Below are 23891 nucleotides of genomic sequence, written 5' to 3' on the forward strand. Positions count from 1 at the left end.
GCTTGAGACATGATACGCAGTGAACAGAACTAAAACCCCAAAGCAGACTGATTTCTACGTCAAGCTTCATTGATCTTATCTTGTATCTTCCAGAGATTTTGGCCAGCTGGCTGTTGAACTCTTGGATCAGTCCTATAAACACGATGAGCAGATTGCCATGAAACTGCTGACATATGAGCTGAAAAACTGGAGTAATTCTACCTGCCTGAAGTTGGCTGTGGCAGCTAAACACAGGGACTTCATTGCTCACACCTGCAGCCAGATGCTCCTGACAGACATGTGGATGGGGCGACTGCGCATGCGGAAAAACCCCGGCCTTAAGGTAGTTCTGTTCTGCATCAGTTCCAAAGAGAGTTTGTTGGATGGAGCACTTTGTTATACAGAGTGTTTGCACAGCAAAAATGGCTTGCTTGGAGATGTTTTCAGAACATATCTGTTTTAAAGCTAATTTCTTTTGTTTCCAATTTCAGGATATCTAAGGAATGTTACGCCATGACAAAGGAAAACGTAACTCCATAAAACACTTAGCATGATTGGAATCTGTGAGAAAAGTTGTGGCTTTCAATAAAGCATGAGATTTGTTAATTGAGAACATAATCCTTCTATTAAAAATTAGTTGGAGACAAGCAAAAATATCTCCATTAGGGGTCCATACAATGGGAATAGAGATAAAACACACCACATGTGGACACATGCTTCTTATATCGCTTAATATCAGACCAGTTGAGACTCAGTGTTGAAAAGAGTGAAATCTGTGCAATTGCATTGTGTGAAACCATGTGATTTTTATTTCCTGCTTCTGTGATTTGATGATGCTGTCTCTCTTATTGATTTTAATATTTCCTAAATGTGTGATTTACAAAAAAACTAAGTGATGTGAGAGGGCTCTCACAGAAGAGAAACACGAGTGAGTCAACACTAAGAAAGCAGAGCAGTGTTTGCTTGTGTGTGTTTTCATGTGAATATAATCCTTTCTTTGTTGAGTTATGCAGTTGCTGTCACACATATGGAGGCCCATCCTGCTCGCCTCCTTATTTCTTTAAATCCCCTTTACTGACAAAGTGCTGTATCTGTCTTCCCAGGTCAAACTCCCAAGTTTGTTGACACACACATTGTACTGTCTCTGCCATTCTCAGTTTATTTCCACTTCCCATATCTCCCTCTTAAAACTGTTTAATATCTTCAGGCAGCTGTCCTGCCTTTCAGATTGCATCATGGGACTTCCCAAATATATTTATTATTTTCCTTTCTTTTCTCCAAAGAATTAATCAACCTCCTGGTGTTTGTTCTAGTTTCATTACCTGCCTTCTTTTCTCTGCTCCTTTTCTGTACTTTGGCTTGTGTTTCTGTATCTAAGCAATCTCATATAGTAAGAGAATTTTCCCAGGGCTACCTGCGAAGATTATTTCACCTTCCATAGTCTTTTTAACTAATGAAACTAATTATAGTAGGTGACTGAAGTAACTATAAATTCCAGTAACAAACCTGAAGACCTCTTCTAACCACCACTGTGTCCATTCCATGACATTTCCCTGGACACTAATTTTGGAGCACAATTTCTTAATTGCAGGGTATTTGTGGAGATGGGAGGCTTTCCAGGGTGCCATATTTCATGCAATACTTTACTGCCAATGCTTCTTAAGTACTTACTCATTCCTGTAGGCTTGAGGATGGCAGAATATCTTGAATACTGTACAAAGGAAAATTTTGGGTTGGGACCTACCTTGTTGCAAAATCTGTAATGTAAAAAAATACTGAGTTGAAATCTTTCTTGTTTACAGGTTATAATGGGAATTCTCTTCCCTCCCACCATCCTTTTCCTAGAGTATCGGAGTTATGATGACTATTCCTACCAGACATCAAAAGAAAATGAGGAAGGCAAAGAAAAAGAGGAGGAAAATGTGGTCAGTAATGGAGGTTATTAGACAGTTCTAATATCTCAGGACTGCTCATTTTTCTGACTTCCCTGATTATGCTGTAGCTCCCTCAGGTTAAAAACTCAACTTCCTCCAGGGATAAAATCAGTGAAGAATTATGGGAGTGTATAGACTGGATTCTCAGGGCATAGGAGGTGTCTGTGTAGTTCCACAGATTTACAAAATTCTATTTATATACTTTTTAAAAGAGGTCTGTTGCCCAGGGGAATCCCTGCATAGTTAACAGTTGGCTGGGGCTGTGGTTGAGGAAAACTACTATTTTTACTGCTGTGTATTGATGAAATCTGACAACTTTGTTCTTCCAGGATGCAAATGCAGATACAGGCTCCCGGAAAGGGGATGAAGAGAATGGAAAGAAAAAACAACAGAGCCTTCCAATTGGAACAAAGATCTATGAATTCTATAATGCACCTATTGTCAAATTTTGGTTCTACACAGTAAGTCATGATGATTAAACTGATAGAAATCGTTTTTCTCACACCTGTGAAACTGAAAGGATTCCAATGTAAAAGTACTAACCATGTAATAAATAAATATTTTACTGACTTTTGTGGAATCTGATGGGCACGGCACTCTCTTTATTCAGAGAAAAATGCACAGAGAGTGAAATAGAATGAATAACTGAATCTTACATTGTCAGCCTCCTAAAGCTCCTATCTGCTGGGAAGTTTTGGTGTGGAATACACAAAACTGAGTGCAAGCTCCACAATCCAGTCACTCAATCCAAGCTAGGCTGGATTCTCCTGCTTTCTAAAGGACCTGGCTCCTATTCTGCATTGAAATGCCCTTTAGGACCCAAGAATTAACCCCACAGTATCATTGCTATTTGCCCTGTTGCTCAGATGGGTGCAGCCCAGATGGGAGCACAGATCCTAGTCTGCTAAGGCTTCATAGGTACTTTTATTAAAAACAATTAAAACAAATCTAAACTAAAATACTTTTAACAGGTATCTAGTTTTCTGTTTATTGCATCAAGAATTTTCTGCTGTTAAACTCTTATAATAAAACAGAACATCTCTTCATGCTACTGCTTATAAATTTTGGGTATGCCTGGTAAAAGGGATACTGGTTCAAGATGTGTTCAAGATCAGGGTGCCTGATACCTGATAGGTCATAGTAATATGTAGATTTTTAATTTTAGCACATTTTAATCACAAAACACTACATTGATCCCTTTCTGCTGCCTGAGTTAATAATTTGAAAGAGAAATTCCTATTTAATTTCAAAGAGAAGTATTCAACATGGTTTTACAGTGCGAAGAAATTACATTTTAGTAGACTGTAAAAGCCCCAGGCATAAAGGGCCTGGTTTAGAGTGCTTTAAAATTGCTGGTTTTCTTCTTTCAACAAATGAGATAATTCAGCTGTCTGGATCATATATTCCGCAGCCTCTGTGATTCTTTTAGCTGCTGGAGGTCTGTGGAGGAATTTTTTTTTTCTTGTGGAAATAAGGGTCTTCAGCAGCTGAATATTTCACACTTAGCCTCAACACACAGGTTGATATGAATGTCCTAATTAGCAAAGTTATTAGGGAATTGAGTAAAGAGGGCTTTGCTTTCATGCATTATCAGGCCCCTCAGCTAAGAGGATTTGACTGCCTTCTGTCTGGTGTTTCTTCTCTGGTGATGCAGCCTTCTTTGTTCCCTGTTCCCTGTTCTGCCTTACTTCTGCCTTGAGATGGTGGGTAAACCTTTCACACTGAAAATTCCATTCTTTATAAAACTCCATTTCCTCCCTGAAATATCTTTTGGTTGGTTACTGTTTTGCTTCCAGGCTGGTTTTTCCCTGCAGTCATTGAATCCTTTTTGATTTCTTAGCTCTGGTATTCCGAGGTCTCAGAATTTTTTAGTTTGGCTGGTCACCAAAGGCTGCTTGGAAACACCAGCACCAACCAGTTTGACATTTACACAAGTGGTTGTAGAAAACTGAGTGTTAGCTCTCATTATGAGTGTAATGGTTTACAGTAACAATCCAGGACTTTGTAATACAATTTAGCGGAGATTGGGTTTGTTTTGTGTGTGTGTGTAAGTCATCTCAAGTAATTGAACACTGCCTAATCTGGAAGGATCTAGGATACATCATCTAGAATCCATAAAGGATTTTCCTCTTTTTTGGCAGATATCATACCTTGGTTACTTGATGTTATTTAATTACATCATCCTGGTGCGGATGGAACGGTGGCCATCAGTCCAGGAATGGATTGTCATTTCCTACATTGTGACCTTGGCTTTGGAGAAAGTCAGAGAGGTAAAGTCTGACCATACCAACATCTCATAATCCTTAGAATGAAGCTCGCTCTTAGAGATTATAATGGCATGGACTTGTGCACAGGGTTGAGAGGCCATACAGGAGAGATGCATCCTCTCTGTATACATATTCTAGAATATACTAATAACTAAAAATACTCTTGCTCGAAACAAATTTTGCTGACAGTGGAGGGGGGCCTCAGACACCTGCTGAATATGACAAGATTGGTCTTTTTTCATGACCATTACTTCAAACATGTAATTGGAAGTTTTTCCTAATTGTTTCTTTGTTGTATGTTCGTTTGTTCGGTTTTTATTTCAGATTCTGATGTCAGAGCCTGGCAAGCTGAGCCAAAAGATCAAAGTTTGGCTCCAGGAATACTGGAATATTACTGACCTGGTGGCAATTTCAGTATTTATCATAGGAGCAATTCTTCGCCTGCAGAACCAGCCTTACATGGGTTATGGAAGAGTGATTTACTGTGTAGATATCATTTTCTGGTACATTAGAGTACTGGATATCTTTGGTGTGAACAAGTATCTGGGACCTTACGTCATGATGATTGGAAAGATGGTTAGTGCCTAAACTGCTATAAATTATGTCTTGAAGAACTCTGTGGGAAACTAAATTCCATTCTGCTTTAAAAAGAGGTTTTCTATGGAGTAGGACTGAATACAGCCTGTGAAGAGTTGCCATATGAATTTCACACACACACACACACACAAGATGTTATACTCATGCAATGACAGATTGCAGATACACCAGGATCATCCAGAAAACCATCAGCTGTGCACAGGAGATGGTAAAGCAATGATTATATCATCTCTCTGCAGCCACAGAGGAGGTCTGTACTGAAAGCACAGCATAGTACATTTGATGCAAAGGAGAACAGGGATAGCAACGATTTTAGTATTTTAAGTATTTTTAAATATAATCTGGTATTCTGTTAAGTAACTGCTTTCCCTGTGTTTTTATCTATGCTTAATACCTGAGTATTACTTAAAGAATGATGTCAAGAAGATTCTCTTGCTGTTTTCTTGTTTGTTGTTAATGCATGCTGGCAGACAGACCTGCTGCTGCCACCGTGCTCCCTGGTGGTGCTGAGAGCCTCTCTGTGCTCTCTCCATGCAGATGATTGACATGCTGTACTTCGTGGTCATCATGCTTGTGGTTCTGATGAGCTTTGGAGTAGCCCGCCAGGCCATCCTGCACCCAGACGAGGAGCCCTCCTGGAGACTGGCTCGCAACATCTTCTACATGCCCTACTGGATGATCTACGGAGAGGTGTTCGCTGACCAGATAGACCGTAAGAGTAGAATTCATAGTAAGAGTCTGTTTCCTGTTTCTGAGGCAGATGATCAGATCCAAATTAAAGACTGCTTTTAATTTGGAAGTAGTGGTTTGGCTTTACGATGATATTGTTGTTGTTTGCTTGTGGCAGACCTGAGACTGAACAATTTTCTGTTCCCCACCTGCATGTCTTCTCTCTTGGTTTGTATTCAAATTCAGATAACACAGAAAGTGATGTAGTTCAGAATATTCTCCTGTCCAGAGCATGGCAGCGTTAAGTGTTCTGTTTGCTTGGAGGGATCAACAGAGATCATTCTGAAATGTTATTTTCGTTCAAAGATTTACTAAGAGTCAGTTCCAACAGGAGAAGAAAAGAAATAAATCCCTTGTGCAGGAGGTTAAAATACACAAATCCTTTCATCTCCAGCTCACAAGCAATGAGCTCATACATTTTTACTCCCAGTCATACATCTGTCTGCTTTCAGAACACTTCCATTTTATGAATCACTCATGTTGTTCAAAACCTATGGGAAAACAAAACAAAAAAAAACAACTCCACTTGATTAGCTTTGAATGAGGAAATAGCCTTTCTTACAGGAAACCTGCACGCTAAAAAAATAGCTGTCATTATTTTAAAGGAGATGTAAGATGTCTTGTTGCTGCTAATTTTGTGTTAATATTTGAAATTTGTACAACAGTCCAATGTGCAGTTGGCCTCCTCTAGTGTGTATCATGTAGTTTGCACTTTATCTGAAATGACAGAAGCTGCTTCAGCTTTGTGTATGTGTTACTGCAGTCACCTCCAAATACTGACAGGTAGGGAAGTGGAAGGCTGAAGAACCTGAAGGTCCAAGTTCAAAAACCATTAAAATTCATCATCACGAGAAGCTGTCATTCTAAATGTCAATAAAGTGTACTTTAACTGTTTAGAAAGAAAGTCATTAGTCTGTTTCTGAACAGTGTACCATCACATCAACTTTTTGTTTTCCTAATGAATGCTTGTTTCTTTAATGTAACTTAGGGTACAGTTAAGTGAAAGGTCAAGCCAGACCTGCTGTCTGATACTGCAGTTCTGGTGCACATGAGAGATCCTGAGCTTATCCTGGTTCACAAGTGGGACAATTCTCCCATGGAGAGGAAGTGACTGTAATGGGCTATCCCTTACCTCACTCTGTGCATTCAAATCCTACTTCAGTTTGAACAAAGAGTATTTGCCAGTGTGGACAGTTTGATTTCCTTATAAATCAAAACTCACACCTTGGCAGCCATCTCTTCAGTGTAAGAGGTGTCCCAGGCTTCTCTCATGCTTCCAGTCATATACTTAGCATGCTTTGGATTGGAAATCTTTTTCAGCAGTGCAAAAGATTTGGGGGACAAAAGGTTTGGGCTTTCTGGTTGTAAAAGTTCAGCTACTCGGTCCTTCCCAGGTCAGAAGCTTTGCTGTGTCAGTAGCCTAAGCACAAACTAATCTGGGGGTTTGTGTTGTTTTAATATTAAAATAACTCTGGCTATGCATGGCGTTTTTCTACACTGCCTTACAATTCTTCTGTACATTTCTCCTGTGTAGAAGTCTATGGACTGACTCCCAAAGATCGTTTTGCTTTCAGTAAGAAATTTTCACTCTAACCTGTCTGTGGTTCTCTGTAAACACACCACAAAAGCAGCCTCAGAAGTCATTGGGGAGTAATGGCCATGGGCAGTGTAATACGACTCTGACTCAAGTGCTGATGGCTGGTTTTGGCAAGGCCCGGGGGTGTAAACAATTTTTGGAAGAAGTATTACATCAAATATTCCCTCTGAAAGGTAGCTGGACTTTTCAGTAGCTTCTCTGAGGATAGGGTGTCATCTGGAGATCACAAGTCAGAATTTTCTGGGCTTGGAAGGCACCTTTGGAGATCATCCATTTGAACTTTCCTGCTCAAAACAGGGTAAATTAGATTTATCCCAGATTGCTTAGAGACTGTCCAGTCATGTTTACAGTACCTTGAAGGATGAAGACTGTGCAGCCTCCCTGGACAACCCGGTTTAAATGGAATTCCCCACATTCCGCCTTTGCCCACTGCCCAGTGCTGCTTCTTCTTTCACTGAGAAGAGTCTGACTCTGTGTTCTTTTCTCCCACACATCATTAGGTACTTATAACATTGGTAAGATCTCCTTGACCTTCTCCAGACTAAATTATCCCAGCTTTCTCAGTCTTGCCTCATTTGTCAGATAGTCTAATCACCTTAGTAATCTCTGTGGCCCATGACTGGACTATTCTGCTGGTAACACTTTTCTGATGCACCCCAGAAGCTCTTGTGTGCTTCACTCTCTTCAGAAGATGTGCACAAGCGAGAAGTTATCAGCATGTTGTACTCAACAGCATCATACTCTTAAACAACAGAGAAGCCTGGTTGAGTTTCTTTCAATAGTGTGACTTTTCTTTACCCGCATTTAGGAATTGGCAAGCAAGTACCCAGACTGGTAGTCAAAATGGGCATTAATGATACTGATGTTATTACAGTATACAGTAGCATGCCTATTAATGGAAATGTAGCTATTCAAAAGAAACAGCTGACAGATTCAAAGCCAGGGTGGTCAAAAAAAAAAACCAACAAACAAACAAAAAAGAGGAGAAAATGTTTCCATAATAGCTAAAGAATTATTTTTGTGTGATAAATTTTGAGTTGCTTCGTGTTGACGGCCAGTTTTGTTTACCTGCCAGAAATATCATGTATATTTAAATGATCATCTGCCAGAAGCATTTTGTGATATATTATTATCATTAGTTTGCTGCCATATGTAACATTTGGGGAAAACAGCATGAAAAGGAAATTGCAGTATGCAATGCATTTTTAACAAAGACTTTTTTCTCAACATATGTCTCTATTGTTCTGACATTTGAGTTGCTTATCTTTTCTTGGCAGCAGAACTGTATTTCCAATCATCTTTTTTTGGGTTCTGTTTTTTTATTATTCTATTGTTTTCTTTTTTCTCTCCCTGCCTCCTTTTCTATTCCGTTCCTTTGGAATGATGTTCAGTCTATGCCATGGAAATCAATCGTAAGTCTCTGTGGAGAGCTGATTATCTCATTTAGCTAAACATGTTCATTAATCTTTTTCTTGACTAGTTACTCATATTTTAATTACAGCACTCATCCAATATTCAGGTGTGAATTTTTTTTCTACTATGATGGTTTCATTTGAAAATGAGCAGAGCAAAATGCGGATCAGAAGTTTTAACTGAGTTTTAACTGAGTTGTTGCTAAGACTTGTTTCTAGTTCACCAACAGTAAAATAATTGAGTTTTTTTAAATTATGATGCATAAGTGGCATTGTATAACTAATTCCCTTTGATTACCTAGATACAATATTACTGTGGTTTTGGCAGTATTTTCATTGGTGCAGTTGAATAAAATTAGGATTCACGTAACTTTCCTGCTATACTTTTCTTAGGAAAACCAGGAAAACATGTAGGTCTGATGTTTGAAAAGCAAGTAAAATAAATGTTATTAATTACAGTCCAAATAGCTCTTTGAGACCTCAGTAAATAAGTTTAGTTTGTTTTCAAATATTTTGAAGTATTTTTCAAGTGAGTTTGAAGCATTGGGGTTTTTTGCAAAATGTTTAAAAATACTGGGTTTTCTACTCACATAAACTAAAGCTGTTATGAACTCTGTCAGACTTTGCATTTGCTGAGATTACAGCTAAAGAATCTGTAGCTGATGAAAACTTTACCCGCTACGAAATAGTTCCAAAAGTTAGCCTTGTATTTGAAATCAGGTATGTTGGCATTGCACTTACAGACAGAACAAACTTGCTGCGTTTATCCAGTTCCAAGACAGCTCTAACCTGAGACAACCTATGTAGAGAATGACTTCAGGCAATTATATTAGTTTGGTCAATATTCTCAATTTTTGTCCCATTCTCAGTAGTCTTATTTTGCTGTTACTATGTAATTTTCATTTTGGGAATTGATCTTTCTGGTAGCATTAACCTGCTGGTAACATTAACAGCCCCAGACAGGTCAAGTAACAGTCTGGGGTCCATCTAGGGGATGCAGGAAGGGGCAGAAAGAGACAGGGCCAGAGACAGAAGGGTTCATCCAGGGGACTAACACTGGTCTAAGATCCATCCTGGAGGCAGGGGTGACTCTTAGCTCAGGCAGGACCAGGTGTGCAGAGAGGGCAGAGATGTAAATTCCCAGTGAAGCTGGTCAGGGTCACTAAAGGCCTCTTCAATACACTGGGCACCCATAAATGTTGAATTTATGCTCAGCAACCAGGTGCCACCAAGCCAATGCTTTCTCTCTTTGACAAGGTATGCTTACAAGCTAGGTTCAATAATTTGTTTGTAATTCCACTATTAATATGCATGTATACACATTAAGATCTGGTCTTTGACTATTACTGTGAGAAAAAGACAATCCATGGGAATGTGAATAGAAAGCCACACTACAGAAAGGAGTTGCCTCTTCATTCACTAATATGGGAAATGTAGTTAAAAGCAGAATTTGAAGTAGAAATTGTACATACTTGCTCCTGGAAAAAACTGACAAAATTCAGCAACATTTATGCATGTGTCACCATTAAATAAATGTGAATAATATTTTTATGTATCAGGCAATTTGTGAAAAATACCTTTGCTGTTTTTCCTTCAGCTCCTTGTGGGGACAATCTTTATGATGATGATGGGAAACGCCTCCCTCCATGCATCCCAGGGGCCTGGCTCACTCCTGCTATTATGGCCTGTTACCTTTTGGTAGCAAATATCCTGTTGGTAAACCTGCTGATCGCTGTCTTCAAGTATGTAAACAATCATGCATCTTTGTCTTATTGTTGAGAATAAAGTTTCTGTTCGAGCCCATCAACTGATTCTGCAAGGGTTTGCATTCACTCAGAATCTCATTATTCCTTGGATGTGGCTGGCAAATACTGGCAACGGGGAGAAGAGTGAGGAAAGGTGGCTTTGAATTTGCCAGCGATTGCAGCCATGTGTGTGTGAGAACCTGGCTCCTTCCAATTACCTTCTAATGGAGAATGATAGGCCTCAAGGTTGCTCTGGAAAGATGAGAAGTAGGATCCATGAAACCTGGCACACACCTGACAGAAACCCGTGCGCCACTGGCAGGCACAGCTCTGCAGGAGAACAGCCCAACAGAGCTCTGAACGTCAGAAGCCTGAGGCATTCCACCACATCATCTGGCCTTTTTTTTTTTGGGTCTTGTTTTGTTTTCTATTTAGAAAAAGAAATAAAGGCCTTGCAGAGTCCTTTCATGACCCAAAAAAATAGTCTGTATTGGCCTTAAACCAACAGGAAGGATGGCTATGTGTTGCCAAGGTCTGTGGCCAATCCAAGCAGCATGCAGTGTGCACGTATCTATATTTGGACTTATCTGGAGTAAAATTTAATAAATTTCTGCTGCTTGTTCTTCCTACCTGCACTTAGGTTGCACGCTTTTCCTCTCATGATGCAGGGATTTAAAAAAAAAAACCCAAACCAAACAATTATTTGCTGACAATACTTTCTGAACAGAGCGCCTGAGAAAAGCAGGTGATCCATTTTTGTTGCCTTCAAATATGTAGAGTTGGAGGGCTTGTCAGGGTAGGTAACTTCTGTCGCAAATGCAAAAATTTTACTTGGTGTGCCCAGAAATCTGCAGCTCACAAAGCCTGTCTTTCATTTGATGTATGTAGCTTAAAAGGTCATGAATTTAAAGTACTCAAATGCCAGTCACATAGCTGGAGAGAAGGGGAAGAATCTTACAATGGTAGCTATTATTGGCTGAAGGACCAAGGAATCAGCAGTTTGGGAAGTAGGTCATGCTGTTAACTCCTGCCATCCCAGCCTGCTTGCACAGGGTTGAGATCTAGCTGGGGAATTTCTGCTTGTTACTTATCATTGATCATAGTCTCATCTATACTTAACCTAAAAAAAGCAAAAGCTATGTGTACACAGGCATTCTTTGGTTTCAGAGAGATGTTTTAACTGGTTTTATGAATGTAGATATTCTAAAGCACATAAAGTTAGGAAATAAGTGGACAGAAAATAGAAAAAGGAAGTTCCAGAGTATGATCACCAGCATAGAAGTGGAGCGAGCTGTCTGAAGATACTTGAAAATAGCTTGAAAAGCCTTTTCTAAGACAGAATATCAAGTCTGCTTTCTCTTAGTTGGTATTTCATAACTGTGACAATTGTTACCTCTGGATTGACTACTATCACTTCATACCAATTTCAAAATTAAACGTCTTTAAAACACATCTTACTTTGCTGTAAAAATGATTAATCTTCCAAGAATAAATTCCTTTACAAGAATATGCACCATGTTTTCAAATCAGAAGTTTGAGGGAGTAAAGTTTGAATTTAGGACATTCTGTGAAAACTGGAAAAGTCTTCTATGTAGGTCAAGCTGATTAGCATATTAAAGGCAGACTATGTGAAGCTTCTGAGTTTAGCATACAAAATACTTTTCATGGATTTAATACTTTGTGTAGCATCAAATACTGCCGTGTGTTAAAAGAAATAGTTTTTAACCAAGCCCCAAAATACCAATTATGTGATGCATAAATCGTGTGAGTTTCTTTTCATTGGCACCGAAGGGATTTGTACTGTAGGAGCAAATGATCTAAGAGGACTGTTCCGAGTGGTGCCTGAGGGCGGCAGAGCACCTTCTGTTTGCTACCTTCAAAAGGAGTAGTGAAATCATGAGTTCAATTTAATCCTTAGTTCAGTAGCACCAACAAAGAGCTGAACCAAGCAAATCATGTGGCTCCATGAGGTTACTTAGCTGCTGTTTTTTTCAACATAGCACTTGCTCCAATGATAAGTGAGATTAGGGACCTCGTAGAAACTGTTCCTATGTTTCCTTTCAGCAATACCTTCTTTGAGGTAAAATCAATATCCAACCAAGTCTGGAAGTTCCAACGGTACCAGCTGATCATGACATTCCATGACAGACCTGTGCTGCCACCACCAATGATTATCTTCAGCCACATCTACATCATCATCAAGCGCATCTGCTGCCGCTGCAAGAAGGGTGACGGAGACCAGGACGAGCGTGACAGGGGACTGAGTACGCAAGAAATCTTCTCTAAATTGAGCTCTTGGCAACATATTAGCAGAAAGCAGCAGCTTCCACAGCACTGAACCATTTTGTTCACCTTGACCATCAAGTGTATTTGCTGAAGACAGTATGGGCCAATATTTGTATCAAGTTAACAGCTCTTGGGCTCTGTGGGTGCCTGAGAATTTGCAACTCTCTGACGTTAATACCTCCTTTAACACGCTTTCTTAAAACAGTGAGATGGTATCTACTCAATCCAGGGCTTTACCAAGTTCTGGTGAAGCCCATATGTTGGGAGGGGCAAATAGGAGTTTCAGAGGAAGGGATCACAAATGTTTCAAGTGCCAGCTATAGTGTCAGCTCTGTGATGTGAGCAATCTGTGAATGCGAGTATCCCCCTATCATTTAGAGATTTATCTGTCATTTCACAGGGGAACTGTGGGGATTCTTCTCCTAACATACTCTGTAACTGTTAATTAATATTTTCATTGTATGCATCATGGAAATAATCAGAGGCTCACAACATCCCTCTATTTCTACATTTCACAGGAAACATTTTTGCACAATAGGGGAGAAAAAAAAGGAAAAAAAGCAAATGTAACACTCCTTCCAAATGCAAAGAGACAAATCCAGATAAAAGATGAATTGTTCCCCAAAAGCTTGGATTTTTCTTATGTGATTAAATATTTCTTAACATCTTATCCAAAGAATGTCTGTGAAGAATCTGTTAAGTTTATCTGTTGCCTATAACTGGCATCCTTTTAAGAATAACACTTGAATGCAGGAACAGTCAAACTGGCAGAGATTGCCCAAGTCTTTATCTTGTAAAATCTGTCCAGTTTGTTCAATGCAGAGCTGTTAAACAGTGCCAGAGTCATTCAGAACATCGAGCCCACCACGGATGGCCATGGACGCAGATGATGTCATAATGCATTCCACTGCCTTCACAGCTCTGCCCATCCTTAGCTAAGTGCTCATTGCCTATTTTAAAAACTCATCCGCTCATTTAGTGCAGGCGTAGAATCTGCAGTATGTCTATGTCCAAAATAAACTGCTAATTTGGATTTAAATTGTCAGCCAGAAGTTCAGAAAAAGGAAACTCCTCTTTTGTTTTCTCTTTTGCACAGAGTTATTTCTGAATGATGAAGAGCTAAAAAAACTGTATGAGTTTGAAGAGCAGTGTGTAGAAGAATACTTCCAGGAGAAAGAGGATGAGCAGCAGTCATCTAATGATGAACGCATCAGAGTCACCTCTGAAAGGTACCTATTGTAACAAAAACATCCACACCATTTGTCAGGAACAGTCTTTTTAATATCTTCTTTATACCCACGGTTGAGTTAAAATACAAAAGATTTTGATCTTGAAGAAAACCACCACAGACTCAGAAGCTGATCTGAGTCCCAAATAACTATCTGAGCAGGTGCATCTCACAAAAGAGCAAATTTCTTGTTACTCCTGCTGTTATGTCACTAAATCTGCTGGTTTGGGTAGCTTTGTTATAAGAACATCTTTGCTTATGATGAATTTTATACCTCTCATCTATCTGAGGATCACAGTTATGCTTTTTATCCATTTGAGAAAATTGCTGCTTGTTGAGTTTCCAACAGTTCATCCAACCATGAGAAACATGTTGGACCTTAATGACAAAAGCACTGAGGGTTCTTCCCTTGGACTTGTGGTTTGCATTAGGGTCTGGAACTCACAACTGCTGAATTTTAATCTCTGCCACAGATTCTCTTGCAGGCTTTGAACAAGGCATTTAGCTTTTCAGTATGAACTTCCCCATTTAAAAGATGGGGAATATTCACATGTAAATCATTATGCTTATTCTGAGGACTAGGTAATGTTTGCACATTGCTGTGTAAGCGCACAGTGCTAATGGCAGCAGCCTTTTTTACCAGGTCACTTGGCAGGACTGTTCCCAAAGGCTCTGCCTGTTCTGTCAGTAGATCTAAGTCAAGAGATGGGGGTCTTTTGTCAATTCCTTGAAATGAAGAAAAATTCTCCCTGTAATGAAAATTATTTTATTTTAAACACTCTTTCACCTTAACCTACTTCACAGTATTCTGTTGATGAAGTACACCACATACATATTTATCTATATATCTATATGTATGTATCTACATTTGTTATGAATTCGCTCTGTGAGCCAGATAATTCTTTAACAGATAAACTTCTTTCTCTTGAGAGAGGCCTTGAACATCTTGCATTATTATATGTAAAATTTGAGAACAGAGAAGTAAATTAAACCTGCTACATATATTCAAGTAGTTTCTATCACACTGGTTATCCATGGCAATTTGTCAAAATCCTAGGTATTGTGGCAGAGAATAAAGCAGGGCTGATAAGCCTCACTGATTCACTATGGTCTATGGCCACAAAGCAGATTTGCTTATTTCTCATGGCTCCTTGCTCCAGATGCTTCGTCATCTTTTGTGTATGGGAACAAGAAAACATTAATTTCCACAGTTGATTTACTAGTATATGATCTCTAAGCCATATCCCAATTAATTACTTTTATATGCATTTTTCTAGTACCATCACATCCATTATGATATAAATGATAAGAAGAAAATGGGGAAAAGTATTATTTTAATTGAACTAGACAATAGTTCCACTCCCTTCAGCTGATACAAAATAGAAAGGTGTTTCAAGAGCTGAAGCAATCCCATCAACACCAGCATATGGTTCTCTCTCCTACAGCTGCAGAACCTGTTTTACAACATGCTTGATGCTATTTTAAGTCACACCATGAGCATGTCATTAGAAAGTACTTTTCATGTAATTAATTTGATGCTTCACAGTGAAAGAGAATAACTGAGCACACAGTGGGTGGCACATGCAGAAATGTTAATAGTAGTCTGTCCCTAAGGGCTCTCTTGCCATGAATATAAGGGGAAAGTTCAAATACCTCTCTAATATGGTGTACAGAAAGCATAGATAACAAGAAAATGCTCATGCTTTTATTGCTGCACATAGGAAAAAAGAACAAGGCATGATACACACCACAAAATTCTGCCTTAGGAAGAAATCAGGAGCCTGTAATGGGTTGCTGCACCATTCTACAGGTTCTGTTCTCTGCTTCCTTTTTTTATACTCCAGAGTTGAAAATATGTCTATGAGGCTGGAAGAAGTGAATGAAAGAGAACATTTTATGAAAGCTTCTCTGCAGACAGTGGACCTGCGGCTGTCTCAGCTGGAAGAGCTCTCTGGTCGGATGGCGAACGCTCTGGAGAAGCTGGCGGGCATCGACAAATCCGAGCTGACGTACACGCGCTCGCGGGCCTCGTCGGAGTGTGATGCTGCTTACCTCCTGAGGCAGAGCAGTGTGAACAGCTCTGATGGCTACAGCATGTACAAATACCACATCAGTGGTGATGAGCTCACCTACGATGACAGCACCACGCCCATGTCACCAGCCATGCGTAAAAAAGCCCACTCTATTGGTACCAAAGAAGATGGAGCAGACCCAAGGATGCTGGTTCCGGAACACCAAACTGGACTCCATACCTCGAGTGCTAATGCAGTCACTACTGCAGATCACAGTAAATCTACACTAGAAATTGCACAGAATGTTTCCAGAGCCCATTCTGGTTCAGGTGGTTTGGGGAGTGAAAAGCAGGGTGTTTTCAGTAGCGATGGAATGATTCCTCAAAGGGTGAACCAGATGAATGCTGTTACGAACAGTCAGTCAGTAGCAGGACCAGATTTTCAGAACACTCAGTTAAAAGTAGAACGTACCAAGCTAGAAGCAACCATCTCTTATCCCTTGGACAAATCCAAAGCAATGCGCTATTTTCCTCCTGAAACTTTCAGTGCTTGTCAAACCACTATGATGAAGTCAAGGAGCTTTATATTTGCACAAGGTGGAAAGCTGGTTGGAGGAGTTAACAACTGGACCTCAGAGTATAGTACCATTATGGATCAGGTGTGCCCTTCTACAATTGAACAGTGGGCCACAGAGTGGAAATATGAAGTTGAGCAGCAGCTTTCTGAGGAGCGTCCTCCAGAGTACCCCGGGTTGATCTCTGAAGCAGAAAGGCAAGCAGAGGAGAAGCAGGTAGACACAGATGACGATAGTAATGTTGGTGAAGCAGGTATGAGTGCCTCTTACACCTCTATGCCTGCCACTGTCAAGGCCGAGAAGGAGAATTTACTGTCAGTAAAGCCAGAAAGGGCTTCTGGGTTCCCATCAGTACGCTCCAAGAGTTTGCACAGCCATTCCCGGAAAGCCAAGTCTGTGAAGGACAAATTAAATAGACCAGGACATGCCAGCAGTGTAACTAATTTGGTGGTAGCGTTTGGCAGTGCAACAGAAGAACAGAAAACCAGCCAAGAAAATGCGTCCACAGAAACTGAATGTTAAAGTGGCTTATGGCCCCTGTTTTACCAACAGTCGATAAAGCAGCGTCACTAACCGAACAAATTAGCGATTTTAAAATTAATTTCTAAAGAAGAATTTTGAATATATTTATTTATTTTCTTTTAAACTTAATAGATACATGTTCTGTTCTTCAGTAAATGCTTGCTTGGTTGGGTAAAAGGGGGATATTCTCTCAGGGTTGGATAAAGAGAAGGTACAGTCCACAGATGCCGACTATATAGATCTTACTTTGTTCCATTTCAGCCTCCTTCATAAGACCATTTACTGACAATCTCTTTATAAAAGCTCTTAGAGGAAGAGCAATATTATAATGTAATAATTTTATCAGACAGTTCCTCAAACTGAACAAATTTTTAACCAGCCTGAGTTTTATCCTTACTTATGCAGCTGGTTTCTTGTGGCCATGCCGTTTTTCACATCAAAACAAAACTGGTGGAGGCAAGGAAAAGTTATGCAGTCCCCTCTTTCACTTCTGATTTCATGCATGCTGCTTGGCTTCTCTCTCAGAATGGCATGACATAGCACTTTTCATCCACTAAAACAGGTCAGAGTGGCAAAATACAGTTGTGTTTGGAGAAATCTGACCTGGAAAGCCACGTGCAGCCATACTCTTAATCTGTCCTTGAACTTTAGTGGCATAATCTTGCTTTCAGGATCACATCTGTCCCCAACCCAAAGCATGCTCACAGCCTTAAACTGTTGAAAAACAGTGATCATTGTTTCAAAATGTTTAGGGAGATTCTAAGAATATCAACTACATGGAGATTTTAATAATAGAAATCCAAGATCTGCATTAGTGTTTTGTATAAATGAGGATTACAACAGAAGTCCCTGTAGACTTAGAATAAGATTCTGACTTCTTAGATGCCTGCAAGGGAAACAAATCAAAACAGAACAGGAAAGGTGTTCTGAGGTGAGGTGAGATCAAAATACAGCCGATCTTTGCTTGAAGCAAATCTACTGTGACAAATTCATCTTCCATTTTGCAATTTCATTTTAACACATGAAGAACAAGGAACAGTTTCTAGGAGTCCGTCTAAACAAAATACAAATTTTCCAGATGAGGATAAAAATTCTGTATGTTTTCTTGAGTAAATTTCAAAAACAAATGTCAAAGGAGGAAAAAAAGTCTCTCCAGCCAAAGCGTTTTGAGGACTAAGAGTGAAAATCAACATCTCTCGTTAGATGTATCCAAAGCACTTGTCTCCACAGTGGCATTCTAAGTATTAAGTGTGAATAATTTTCTTCATAATCGCAGGGTGTTATTTGCATCCTTCCTCACTGTTAAAATTTTAGGAACTTTGATTTCCCAAATGTTCAGCACCTCTCTTTGCAGAGGCTGCTTACCACTGAGCAGACAATTTTGAAAATGAGTTAAAGGCACGTTACTTGTTCCAGAATGCTGGTCAAAGGTTTATGCTTAACTCATTACCCATCAGGACTCATTCATACGCTATTTTGAAAAGATGTCATTTCTTTTTTCACTCACCATGAGGCCCACAGTGCAGGTCTCCATATCCTCCTTGACAATGATGCTTACAGCATTTTAAAATGCAGAGATTGATGAATGATTCTACAAATGCATTAATGGTATCTGATTTGTATTGTTTGCATCATGTTTTCATATTCCATGCATACGTGTACCCTGAAGTACTGTTACCAGACTGAATGATCGTGGAAAGTGCATAGACATTTCACAAAGTTCAGTAATCTTTTCTTTTGGACTTTCTCTGTCTTGGTTCTTTTACCAGCAGGTTTACCGGTTTCACTGCAGTTGGAACAGTGTTGACATTTTGCTTTTTACGTGGGCTTCTCTTTTCTTCAATTTTAGGGAACTTGACATTTTGTAAAAACAGAATGACATTTGAAATTGTTTCACTTCCATGTTTACTTCGATGTTACCATTCTGTGCAACTACATAGCCATTGTGTATATGTGGTTAAAATAGCCTCCAGTTTGCCAATGCCTTCTTATTGTTTGCCTGCACATTCACCAGAAATGGATTCATTAACAAACACAAAGGGATGCAGCTTTTCAGCACTGTGCTAAACAACCCGTATGCATTGTGGAATGGAATACAGCGTGTTGCATACCTCTTGTTACATTGTCTTTATGAAATGTGTGTTAATCATGGTTTTGGCCACTTAATTTTTTAGCATTTACATTGAAAATTTATCTGATAGCATGTAATTTCAAACGAAAATATTTTACCTTTGTATTTATATACTTCCTTTGTGTAACAATATTTATAAAGAAACACATGAAAAAGATGGCAAATTAATTCAATATACAGTTTTTTCTATATAATGTCAAAACACTTCACTAATCTGTTTCTTCTTATGCAGTGCATGGGCCAAACATCTTCTAAGCAAAGTTTCTTTCTTAACACTTGCCAGTAATTTTCCATAAAATTTTCTATACAGGGATGATTTTAAGAGGTTTGGATATTTTCTGTGCTCTCACACAGCATGAACTGAATGACAACCTTTCTGCCATTAACTGTGAAGTAACCATACTGGCTTTGGCAGAGTCATTTCAGACATACAGCCATTTTAATAAGATTTAAATATGGTTTTGTATGTGCATAGAAGACCAATAATAGATTCGGAGCTCACTGAGCAGAATAATGACCAACACATTTGCATGTCTGTCTCCATGCTTTCTTGAATACTGGCTGAAAGGATGCAGGCAGAGAATTTGCATTTCTGAAGAGGCATGTTTAATACTGCTTTTCAGGAAGATGTGTCCCCCTTCACTGCCAAGCATGTGGTGACTTCGCAGCAATGTCACTGTGAATTCCATTGCCATGATTTATTATGTGCTTGCCCTATACTGAAGCAGGTCAAGCTGAAAGGGTGTGTGCTCTAGGGCTATGTCTATGCAGAGATACTACTCCAAGATAATTTAAATTTGTTCGTCTTACAGTATCTTGCAATACAGACATTTCCCTTTCCCTCAAGGCAAATGTTTTCAACACAGTGACTAATTGTCATATTCACAAAGGCAGGTTCATGACCCTTGCACCTGATTCTGTGGATTACCCCTTTTTACATTGCATCATTCAGGGACTAGCTTAACTTTGCCCTCACAAGCCTCTCCTGTTGCAGTCACTTTATCCATTTTAGAAGCTGGAGTTCGATACCCGAGAATCAAGAATCTCCATTTTTCATATTATTTACTAATTCATTAAAGTAACCATCGAAACCTTCCAACTATGGTTTCTCCATGCTGCTTATTTGGATGCTTTGCAAAGTTCTGTGCTTGACTATCATCTTTGGCAAAATATTTATCCTCTTCTAAATAAAAATTAAAAGAGCGCATCTGCAAGCCCTTGTCAGAAAACAGGAACATGAGGAAAGTGCATGACCAAGGATGTTAACGGGATCATTTCATTAGCTCTGCAGGATGAATAACAGGACTCTGCCCTGTTACAGGTGCTCTGGGCTGACACAAAGCCTGTGTGCTGCTGGAGCCCTTCATGTGGAGCAGGTGAGTTTTCCAAATGACAGCAGCCCTTGGACACAGTGCTGGGGTCCCACAGATGCTTCTGCAACACTGTCCTGTCCAGCAGATCACTTCTGCCTGAATTAGGATTGCACTCAAAAGCTGTTGGGAGCCTTGGATGTAAAGTCAAGAATTTATTATTAGTGTAACAAGTTTTAACAGTCTAATATATGAATTGTTATTAGTTTAGATCCATCTAATTAGAGGAGAGACAAGACGAGAGAACAGAAAAGAATACTGCTATGCTACTGATGGAAAAACAGAAAAACTACTATCTACCCCTTATTTTGATGTTTATTGACACCTGCTCTGATCCTCTGGGTCTAATGGTCAGTGGCTACAGTGAGGATAGAGAGGACATACTGCCAGCTGTCAGCATCCCAGCTCCTTTGTAGGGTGAGCATGACGATCATGTTGTTTCTTTGTCCTTATTTTTACTACTTTAGGGATATTTTTATGTGAGCTACAAAGCCATATCTTGTTTTTCATCACTTGCCTTTAAATCCTACAAATAAACCTGAATTTCCTCGTCATTAAAAAAATTGCTTTCACAGCTAAACAAATGAGGGACAGCTCGAGGCAGCTTAAGGCAAGTTCAGACAAAGCAGTCCCAACAAGCCTCAGTCCTGAGGCCTTACAAAGTCAGCAGAAAGCCTGTGGCCTGTTACTAACAGTGACAATTAGCCTCTGCTTGCTGGGTTATGAGGCTACATTAGCCCTAGGGATGTTTTCTTCTCACTGCAACCATTGCAGATAAATATTCTACCACATGCAGCAGTCACCTAAGCTGAAAATTCAGCCTAATTGTGGATTTCGATCCCCTGTTGTGATCCAGCATCAGACAGGAAGGCAAAAGTGATGTGAGGAGCTGGCTGATGTGGCCGTTTAAAGACCATTTCAAATGGTGCCAGGCACGGGGGTTTGCGGTAGTCATAAAACAGTACCCAGCAGTACTCTGCATTGTAGGCTGACAAACCACAAGCCTTGGGAGAAGTGAGACAAAGGCTACAGGTTTTCTTAAAACTGCAACTTTCTTTTGCTTTTTTTCAACTGTTGGCTTTATCTGCAGAGTTAGATACAGCAATGTGGTGCTTTATGGTTGATGCCCTCTATGTTTACAATGGATGTCTTCATAATAGGCTTTAAATTATTCTTTGCAGATGTTCAGCTGAAATATTTAAGTGCTGGTATCCGCCTAGTGCTTGGTGTTGGAGTAATGAAAAAGAGGGTGCATAATTTCATGTGCCTGCTCCTCTTTGGTCTCTGCATCATGAAACTCCCAGTAAAACCACAGTGCTTCATCCTGCATGACTCTAGATGCAAGCATCTCCCTTTGCTTGCCCTAACTGGACTGTTGTGCTCAGCAAGCTATCACCTGAGCAAACCAACAGCCTTCAAAAAGGGCCATGGAAAAAGATCAGATTGTAGTTTAGAAGCACCAGTAATCCAATAGTCACTATCACAATACCTGTTTGAAATACTCCAAGCCAAGGTAAAACACTGCCATGAACAGCACCCAATAACTGCAGGCAAGTAATACGTACACAATGATTAACAAGGACAGTACCCTTACGTGACATAGCAAAGGTCCATACCATTAAACCTCCACACAAAGAACACAGCCTCCCCTTCACAGATGTGCCCTGCAAAGGAGGCTTCTTTCCTGAGAAACCTCATGAAACTAAAACCTCTGCATAGTTTTTATGGCTTTTGTACATATTTGGCCAAGACTATCAAAGTTGCTGTTTTATGTAAGTAAACACATTTTAAATATTATTCTCCTAGATCTTCATCAAGGACATTCAGGAACAACTGGGGTTTTTTTATCAACTGCTTAATAAATTTTAGGCATTGTGTTTTTATTCTGTAAGAGGTAATACAGATCTGTAGGGCTGGCTCCCTCACAAGTCCCCAGTCAGAGTCCCACACTTCTGAGTGCAGGCTGAGGCAACTTGGGTGTACAAACTATTGAGTGCACAAGTAGAGAGGAGTCCAGGTAAAGTAATAAACTGTGCCACTTCCAGTGAAAAATAGAACTGACTTTCACGAGTGAATCTCCTTCACAGACCTGCTGCACATTTGCTATAGCTCTGGGCTCATAGCTCAGCTGTGAAATCAGACAACACTTGTGTCTTTTTGTCTTGGAGTTCAAACCAATAATTGAACCAGTCTTCAGAGAGCTATGAAAACATGTGAGTTGCCAGAGAAATACAGGCCTGGAAGAGATCATCTGCACCAGGCAAGTTCAGCTATGTCAATAGCATCAGTGGCAGATGGTGGTCTAACCTGTTCTTGAACATGTCTAATAAAAGCCATTCTCTAATCTGCTGAGAGATCAAAAGGGACCATTGTGAAAATCTGTTCTGACTTAACCCCAGCCCTCATGCATTGCAAAACCAAAGCACTTCCCTAGCCTCAGAGCTGCCTTGGGAGATTGTACCAGAATTTTAGGGTGCCTAACCTGAGCGTGCACTGAACACAGCAGGTTATGCACCCCAGCCATAGCTAACAGGTAATTACCTGCACTGCCACAAACAGTGGCACTGTATGTAAACAGAGCCCCAGGAGACAACCACAGTGTTGGGGGTGATACCACTGGGAGAGCAGGCCAGGCTGCTTCTTGGAGGGAGTGGCCAAGTGAAAGGGTCCTGGTCAGGCTAGCACACAGGAGATAGCCCTGAATAACAAGGTAGAGGCAAGGAAAATAACTGTTGAGTAAAAGAAAGTATTTTTTAAAATGATAACACCAGACATGTGCAGTCTTTTCAGTTCAGCTGGCTTGTTGCGTAGCTGTCTTCCCACCATGTTTTCAAGACTGCTCTCATAGAACAAAAGCATTCTCAAAAATCTCTGGCTTAGCAGAACTGTTTGAAGAAAGTGAGCAAGTGAGGCAGAGCTGGGATGGCCAGAGTTCATTGCCAAAAAGGAGCCAGAGGATTTCCCTGCCTGTCCTGCTTGCCCTTTTGCCTTGTCTGCCCTGCCCCGCCTGCCTACCCTGCTCTGCTTGCCTGTCCTGCTCTGCGTGTCTGCAAGTTGTGACAATTAACTTGCTTCTCCAAAGTGCCCAGTTCTGCCAAATCAGCCTTGTTCTCCTACTGGCATAGAACTCTTTCAGTGAAAACTTGTAACCAGTTCCAGTAACAATCCTCACAAATCTTGTGAGAGCTTTTTTTTTTTTTTTTTTTTTTTACTTTGTTTGCTCCTTTTCAGAACAGCATTGCAATTTCAATGTGTCAGTGCAGTCCTTAATGGAAATTTTTGCTATCTTGTGATCATCCTCTCATGAGTAAGATTGCTTTTGCAGCTACTCTTAAAAAGTCTCTGTGCTGATGCAGAAATGCTCTTGTAATTCTGATGTGGTGTAAATAATCATCATTTTTAATATCACTGGCAAATTCATTATGTGCAATTTCATGTCTGGGCAATTTCTGCCTTCCTCACCCCCTCATTTTTCCCCCCTTTTTGAGTTAAATTCCCTTTCACCAGT

The 23891-nt window shown here is 39.9% G+C and overlaps 1 protein-coding gene across 2 annotated transcripts in view; it reads left to right on the top strand.

The window, feature by feature from the left end:
• Positions 1-19166, top strand: part of TRPM1 (transient receptor potential cation channel subfamily M member 1) — a 35573-nt gene extending 16407 nt beyond the window's left edge. The window contains exons 15-24 of one of the 2 annotated variants that reach the window (XM_066196245.1): positions 94-322; positions 1782-1904; positions 2243-2374; positions 4055-4183; positions 4505-4756; positions 5315-5507; positions 10113-10257; positions 12325-12524; positions 13643-13775; positions 15619-19166. In XM_066196245.1, the coding sequence (XP_066052342.1) occupies positions 94-322; positions 1782-1904; positions 2243-2374; positions 4055-4183; positions 4505-4756; positions 5315-5507; positions 10113-10257; positions 12325-12524; positions 13643-13775; positions 15619-16882 (2800 nt within the window). In that variant the 3' untranslated portion in view covers positions 16883-19166. The remainder of the gene's footprint in view (positions 1-93; positions 323-1781; positions 1905-2242; positions 2375-4054; positions 4184-4504; positions 4757-5314; positions 5508-10112; positions 10258-12324; positions 12525-13642; positions 13776-15618) is intronic. The other variant, XM_066196246.1, reaches the window with a different exon arrangement.
• The last annotated feature ends 4725 nt before the right edge of the window (positions 19167-23891 follow it).

The sequence above is a fragment of the Chamaea fasciata genome, unplaced genomic scaffold (genome assembly GCF_029207755.1).
Source record: "Chamaea fasciata isolate MVZ Bird 193981 ecotype frontalis unplaced genomic scaffold, bChaFas1.0.hap1 SCAF_14, whole genome shotgun sequence".
Lineage (NCBI taxonomy): Eukaryota > Metazoa > Chordata > Aves > Passeriformes > Sylviidae > Chamaea > Chamaea fasciata.